The sequence below is a fragment of the Vespa crabro genome, chromosome 22 (genome assembly GCF_910589235.1).
Source record: "Vespa crabro chromosome 22, iyVesCrab1.2, whole genome shotgun sequence".
In the NCBI taxonomy this organism is placed as follows: Eukaryota; Metazoa; Arthropoda; class Insecta; order Hymenoptera; family Vespidae; genus Vespa; species Vespa crabro.
This window is the reverse complement of record NC_060976.1, coordinates 1355001-1363668: the sequence shown is the minus strand read 5'-3', so window position 1 is coordinate 1363668 and position 8668 is coordinate 1355001. Positions and strand designations below refer to the sequence as shown.

At 26.1% G+C, this 8668-nt stretch overlaps 1 protein-coding gene across 1 annotated transcript in view; it reads left to right on the top strand.

Moving 5' to 3' along the window:
- Positions 1–249: 249 nt before the first annotated feature.
- Positions 250–8668, top strand: part of LOC124431726 (protein obstructor-E-like) — a 13853-nt gene continuing 5434 nt past the window's right edge. The window contains exons 1-2 of the mRNA XM_046979932.1: positions 250–273; positions 740–819. Coding sequence (XP_046835888.1) covers positions 759–819 — 61 coding nt within the window. The 5' untranslated portion in view covers positions 250–273; positions 740–758. The remainder of the gene's footprint in view (positions 274–739; positions 820–8668) is intronic.

Genomic DNA, 8668 nt, shown 5'->3' with positions numbered 1-8668 from the left:
CAAACGCGCGCACGTTTCTTTACCTGTATATGCCTGTGTCTGTCTGTCTGCTGCTGCTGTATGTATATATGTGTTTGTGTATGCGTATATATATATTATGTATGTATACATATATATACGTGTATTCTCTCCAGTAGTTAAGCCTTCCTATGCGGGCTCGAGTGCAGGGAAAAGAGTGGGGCGTTCATATAAGACACGAAGGCAAACGCCTCTGCCAGTGACCACAGACTCGACACGAAAACTCATCGGCTGAGGAGAGAGAGAGAGAGAGAGATAAAGAGACATAAACATATATATACATACATATATATAAATATATATATATATATATAACTTCTTCTCGGTGTTTAAACGAAATTTAAAAAAAGAAGAAGAAAAAAAACAAAAAGAAAAATAAAGAAAGAAAAACAATTCACGTCCTATTACTATAACTATTACTATCACTAGTACTTATCTTAACGTTGATTCTAACAACGTCGTAATAACAACTACGATAAATAGTAATACTTATATATATATATAGATATATATATATATATATATATATATATATATATGTGTGTGTGTGTGTATATATGTATATGTACATATAGATAGAATAAAAAAGATATATATTTATATATATATATATATATATATATATATATATATATATATATATGCACGGATAAATCGTTCTCGAAATCGTTAATCGTTGGTTGACAAGAGTAAATATTTATTCTTTTTTTTTTTTTTTTAAATCGAACATCACGACAAAAATGGCCGGTCAACGAGTTGTTTATCTTCTTCTTCTACTGATCTTCGTCCTCATAGAGCACGGTGAGTTTTATTCAATAATTTCTTCCGTACTCTTTGTCTTATTATTTTACTTCGTTTATTTATTTATCTATTTATTTATTTATTTATTTATTATATTATATGTACTTCTGTGTCATTCTTATATATTACACGTACTTCCACACATACACACACACACACACACACGCACGCACGCACATGTCAATTATTTCTTCTTCTTCTTCTTTCGTTCTCCTCCATTTCTTGCGCCATTTTGTTTTTCTTCTTTTTTCCTTGATTTTTTCTCTTCTTCTTTTTTATTTTTATTTTACCTGCAATTATGCTTTTTTTCTCTTGCGCTTTTTTCTCCTCTTTTTCTTTTTTCTTTTTTTTTTTTTTTTTAATATTTTTTCACTTTGTTTCGTTTTGTTCTTTTCTTTTAAACTCTTCTTAGAAGTCATTAATCATTCTTCGTTTGTCTTTATTCGATTATCGTTGTTATTATTGATTATGATTATTGTTTTTATTGTTGTTGTTCGTTTGTCATACGACAATTTATTTATTGTTGTTTGTAATTGCAAGATCTAGTTGCATTAACAATTTTATAAAATAGAATGAAATTCAAATATAATACCGAAGCGTAATATTTATTATTATCAAAATAAATATTATTATCATTTATTATTATTATTATTATTATTATTATTATTATTTTTATTATTATTATTATTATTACTATTATCGTTGTTATTAATAGCGTTGGTGAATTATTACGAATTATATCAACGGTCGATCTTTTTTTTTCCTTTTTCTCTTTTTGTACGTTTATTTTTGCTTTTTTTCTTTTCTTTTGTTTTTTGTTTTTTTTTTCTTTTCTATTTTCGTTTCCTTTTTCCTTCTATCAGTCGTTAGGATCGATCATTTTTTTTTTTTTTATTTTACCTTTTCTTCTCAATTTTAAAATCTTTTATAGCGATCGAGGACGATTGTTAGAAACTTATATACTTTTCGATTTGTACGTATCTTTAAATTTTTCATTTCTCATGCGTCATCGTTAAACAATGATGACTCCCGTTCAACAGATTTCACACATCTTAAGAACTTTCTCTGGGATCTTGTGAGTGAAAATATGAAAGTAGCTCATCGACTGTTTCATCCCCACCTCTTTCTCTTTATTTCTCTTTCTCTCTCTCTCTCTCTCTCTCTCTTTTTTCTCTTTTTTCTCTCTTTCTCTCTTTCTCTATCTCTTTCTCCTTTTTTTTGTTACAGTCTCCTTTCTCTTTCAACTTCCTTGAATTTTCTTTCATCATTTTCTACATCTTCGTTCTTTCTTTCTTTTTCTTTTTTTCTCTTTTTTCTTCTTCTTCTTCTTTTTTTTTTTTTCTTTTTGATGTTTTTTTTTTTCTTAATCTCTTCCATTATGTATTATTCGTCTCTTACTAATTCCCTCTTTCCTTTTTTACTTTTGGTTTCTTCATCCTTCTTTTAATATTTAATTTATTCTTGTTAACTCGTTAATGAAAGAAAGACAGACAGAGAAAGAGAAAAACAGAGAGAGAAAGAGAGAGAAAGAGAGAGAGAGAGAGAGAGAGAGAAAAAAAGAGAGAGAGAGACGGGCGTTTTAAGATTCTTGTTTAGCCCTCTAGGCGATTTGTCGCACGTTTCGATTTTGCACAGTGACGTTACGTAAGAGATTTTACTTTCTATACCGTCAAGTAGACTGTCCCTTTTTTTTTCTCTCGTTTCTTTTATTTTTTCTTTCGTTTCTTTTTATTTCTTTTTTTTTTTATTTTTTTTTTATTTTTTTATTTTTTTTTTTTTATTTCTTTTTTTCACTATTATTTTTCCATCGCAGAAATTAGTTTTCAATTCTCGCATTACTTCTTCCTGTCTTACGTAGATGCATACATGGGAAAATTATTTCCAACGTTTCCGTAATCGTTAACCATACTTCCGCGAATGTTGAAAAAATATTATCAATACGCGATATCGATTACATCGTACAAATTATTATAAACTTTATCGATATATTAGAGATATTATAAATGGTACGAACATAGATTAAAAATATTATACATGATATCGATATATATATATATATATATATATATATATATATATATATATATATATATTAAAATTATCGTACGTATGTTTTTATCATAAAGATATTACACGGGGTATCGGTATATATTGAAAATATCATATACAGTATTGATATCATTGTAAAAATATAAATATCATTTTAAAAGAAATATTATAATGGCATTTATTAAAAGTCAACATTATTTTAAGAATATTATAATAGATTTGTTGTTATCGACATCATGAAAATATTCTATAGTATATATTTATTTTGTTTTTCACTTTTTTTTTCTTTTTTTTTCTCTCTCTCTCTCTTTTTAATCTTACGTTACATCAATATTTTGTATTCTTTATTATTATCATCATCGTCATTATCATTAAATGAATTACGATCGACTATTATGACGAATATCAAGAAAAAAAAAAAGCGAGGGCTTTTTCCACTCTTGTAATATAATTAACTTCATTTAACAAAAATTAATTTTTTGTTTTCCCTCTTTTAATGAAACCAAGCGTCACAACGGAATTTCACGTTTCATAGAGGGAACGCAAGTAGGTCGTATAATTTGCAATAGAGAGGCGTTAGGATTGCTTAATCGTTAGCAAGATTCTACCGAGTGTATATAAACGTTCGATGAAAATTCTTGTTGAACTTATATTTAAATCCATTGGTATTTTACTCTTACATTCCGACAAATAATATTAAATATAAATAATTATTTATTTACTCTTACACACAAACATAAACACACACATCATTACTTTAAGATCATTTGCTGATCAGAAAAAGAAATTAAAAAAAAAAAAAAAAAGAAAAGAAAAAGCAAACTGAATAAACAATATTAAATATATTTACATACACATTCTCTCTCTCTCTCTCTCTCTCTCTCTCTCTCTCTCTCTTTCTCTTGTATCTTCCTAACATTTCATTATTCAAATATAAAAATATTAAATTTATGAAAAATCACGTCAATTTTTATAATTATCATGAAAAGAAAAGAAATGCATTTATTCAATGATACAAAGTTCAAGTTAAAAGTAACATAAGTAACATACTTTACTATTACTATTATTATTATTATTATTATTATTATTATTATTATTATTATTATTATTATTAATAATAGCTTTTTTTTTTTTTTTTTTTTTTTTTTTAATACGATTACCAACAAACGAAGGATCAATAGCCTATATCATACATATAAGTAAAGTAAGTGGGTATTAACGTAATCTGTCATTAAGATTCTAGTCTAGGCTCGCAAGTATACGCAAGTCCAGTCCGGAAACTAGAATGCCGTAGCATTAAGTAATTTCTATCTGGTTCAATCGAAACCGGTCATTATTCTTTTCCCTAACCCCACCCCATCCCTCTTCCTTCTCCTCCTTCTTCTCCTTCTCTTCCTTTCCCGCCCCCCTCCCCTCCACCCCTCATCCCGTCCAACAGTTCGATATTGGAAATTTTACTGCACCCGTTAAATCGCGTTGTTACATAGCCAATTGCAAATAATTAAATAAGGATTAACTATAGAGCGATTCGTAAAAGTCAACTACTTTCTTCTACGTTTTTCTTGTACATACATTTTCTTTTATATACATATATATATATATATATATGTGTGTGTGTGTGTGTGTATGTATGTATGTATGTATGTATAAAATATTTCTCGCGGAAGCAAAGAACCATGTTATATAGTCTCTAGCAGTGTTAGAACGTAATTGTATCTATATAGCAATTTGATCCGTCGTTAGATCGTTCCTTCTAAGATACAGGAAATCAAATAGTACATATATGTATGTACATACTTATTCTCTGCGATTTGAATTGATATAAAAGAGAATTGAAAGAAAATTTCTCATTACTTTTATTTTCTTTTCTTTGTTCGATCGCATTTTCTTCGTCAAGGTAATTTTTTTCTTTTTTTTTTTTTTTTTTTTTTTTTTTTTTGAAAAAAAATATTTTTATTGATAGAATAGTATTCGTAGAATTCATTTTTATATCTGACGACGTGATACATTCAATTCATTCATTTAAATATCTCGACGCGAGATATTCTATCGTTTAATTTTTTTTTTTTTTTGTTTTTTTCATTTATTGATGGAAAAATTGTATATTATAAATTGTTAGAAATTATATGAGAGAGGGTAAAGAAAAAAAAATAATCATTCTTTCGAATCAATCAAAATTTTTTACTTAAGCAATTGAATCGTTAGTTAGTTAAAAATGAAATAAATAGATAACAAAAGACGTAATAATAATTCTTTCAAATCGATCGATACTTTTATAGAAATTGAATCGTAAATTATTAAGAATTAAATACACAAAAAAGAAAAAACTATGATCATTCTTGAAAACGATCGATATTCATTTAATAAGAATTAATATCACAAATCGTTCGTTATTTATTTCTTTACTCTTTTTTTCGGTAATTAAAACAAAAAAAAAAAATAAAAAACAAAAAAAAGTACGATCATTCTTCAAAACGGTCGACATTTTTTTAGAAGCATTAAAAGTCACAAATCGTTCATTATATTATCTTCCTTCCTTTACTCTCTTTTTTTTTTCTTTTATTCTTATAAAATTCACGGTACGATATATAAAAAAAAAAAGGAAGAAAAATAAAATAAGATTTTCCAAACGTTATTATTATTATTATTATTATTACTATTAATATTGTGGATAACTTATAATTCGTAATAGTTCGTGGGCTTGTAATCGTGGATCGAATAAATAAAATAGCTTTGGTGGAGCCATCTAACACATACCAAAGGCTCTCATACTCTTTAAAAGGAGTCGTAAAAGAAGGGAAAGTAAAAGCGTTCGCTTAAAGAACGTCGGCACCGTTTTCTGTACACCGTTTCTATATTGCGTCCCTTACATAAGAGACTCGTTCAATGATATGTCTCCTCCTACTTGCCACGTTTACGTTCCAACGTGATAATAATTCATAAATCATCCATAAAACATTTTATGTATATATATATATATATATATATATATATATATATATATATATTTTTTTTTATCATAGACCGACAATAAAAAAAAAGAAAGAAAGAAAAAAGACAAAGAAAATAAATGATACAAAATTGTTTACTGGGCAAAATTCGAACGATTATTTATTAATTATTTCGAATAATTCTTTTTTTATTTATTCTTCATTACCGATGGAACTATTAAAAAAGAAAAACAAAAAAAGAAGAACCAAAAAAAGAAGAAATTAATCATTCAATTTAATTATAATTATTCGATTACTTTTTAAGATACGTTTCGTATTATATCTTTATGAATCGTTATCTTTCATTCATATGAAAATACTGAATGACTTTATTGTATGTACATATATATATATATACATATATATATATATATATATATATATATATATATATATGATGTGTTTACGTGTATTAGTTGGAAAGGTTCTTCTTTTGGAAAGAGCATGATGTAAAATGCTTTTTATGTATTTTATCAACTCTCTCTTTCTCTCTCTCTCTCTCTCTCTCTCTTTCTTTTTTTTACGTCACCCTTCTTGCAAAAGTATCATGAAGAAGGTTAATCTTCAAGTTACATACATAGAAATCGTCATTGACCGTAATAGTTCGTGCGCTTAACCGAGCTAGACCTTAACACCTTTGATATCATCGATATGAATACATATACACGTATATATATACATACATACATACACACGTGTAAATACATACGTATATTCAAGTGTAATGAACTCTATTGAAATATGTCTTTGTTGTTATTCCATTCTTTTTTTCTTTCTCTGTCTTATTTTTTTTCTTTTTTTCTATTACTATCTCTATTTTTCTTTTCTTTCCATTTCTTTTTTTTTGTGTTTTGGTTTTTGTTTCTTTGTTTTTCTTTTCTTTTTTTTTTTTTCTTTTTTTAATTTACGAACAATGTAAAACACAACGGGAGGAGATAATTGTTTGAATGTGTGAAATTTGTAGATGCGCTTTTAGAAATTTGTTCGCATAAACATTTTTCATTATTCGATTGGTCAATATTATATTGATAGAAGATCATTTTATCGACATAAAATGACATACCTCTATCGAATATTTTGCTCTAGTTTTGCTTTTTTTTTTTTATTCGTCTTTCTTTCTTTTTATTTTTTTTTTTCCTATTTTCTATTTTATTTTTCGTATCGATATCGATCAGCATAAGTTGATTATTTTCAATGAAAAAATTCAGAAAATTTTAATACAGATCTTCTTACGATTAAATCGATTTAAATCGAGGTATTAGAATTTTGCAGAAAAATGAAACTTTTTACATTAGTTTTGTCATTGTTGTTATGTTTTTCCCTTTTTTGTGAAAATTAATTTCAATTTCCTTTGGGAGATCATTTTGCATTATAAAATTTGATATATCGATGATTATTGATTAATCAATTTGAATCGAGATATTGAAATTTTTGAAACTATATCACATATATATATATATATATTATAGAGAATTTTCTTGATTTCTTTTTTATTTCTTTCCTTTTTTTCATCTTAATCATATTCTACATTAATCACTTTAGATCAAAGTATTCCAATTTTTAAGAAAAATAATATATATATATATATATTTTTTTTTATATTTAAAAGATAGATTAAAAGATAAATTATATCAATAATTGAATTTTTACTCCAACTATGTATGAATATGTTTCAATTTCTTCTTATCTTTTATTAAAATAAAATCAATTTCACTCTCATTGAGGTGATTGTTTCTCGATAAAAAAAGAGAAAATATTATAAATCGACAAATACCTTCTCGTTAAACAAATTACAATTAATCAATTTGATTCGTGATATTGGAAGTATTTTTAGAAAAACATATATATATATATATTTTTTTTTTTAAATGGCATTAAAAGTTTTGATATTAATACCGTAAATATTCCGGAGAGTTTGATGATGGGAGAGGCGAGATACAAGGCGAGGTTTGCCACGAAGGTTGCGAGTCAAGGCTAGGAACTTTCACTCGTATAATCCACGAGAGAGCGCACTCTTGGGAGCGAGATACTGGCCGACTTCCCACCTTAAACTTATACATTACTATTTACATACTTTTATTCGTGTAAGTTTTAAAACGAAATGCCATATCGATCGAATTATATTAATCTTTTTGGAACGTTCACCCGTTTAACGACTTCCTTACTATGATTATTTACATGCGTACATATGTAATAATCATTTTAGATACCATTAAAGGGATTTTATTATGTATCGTGTAATTAATTGATAAATTATATTGAACGATATTTTTCGTTCGTATTAATTAAATAATTATCCTTAGGTACGATTAAAGTAAAATATTATTTTATTTTATACATTTCTTTAATCATTTCATTGCTAATAATAGATAATTATGTATTATGTATTATCGTAGTTTTCTTGAGTCGCCTGTGTCGGCCATATTTTTATTCGTAAATTTAAAGATAACTCATAGGATATAGGTTTTATTAAATGATATCTTTTTCTTTTTTTTTTTTTTTTTTTTTTTTTAATTTAGCATTTACTTGCAAACTTTCGATATGGAACGTTTCGTCGTAGAAATTTTATTGATGAATATTTTTTAATAAATATTATCTACATATTTTGTTCATATATATATATATATCAATTTTAGATTTACTTTTCTTCTATTGAAAAGTCCATTAAGACAATTATTATATTTCTTTCCTTTTTTTTTCAAATAAGCCAATCCAACTTTCATTTAGTTTTATTAACGTAATTTTTAAATACATTAACGTTGGAAGGAAATTAGCACGTTCGGTGAAAGCGTTCGTACTCTTATTACCGC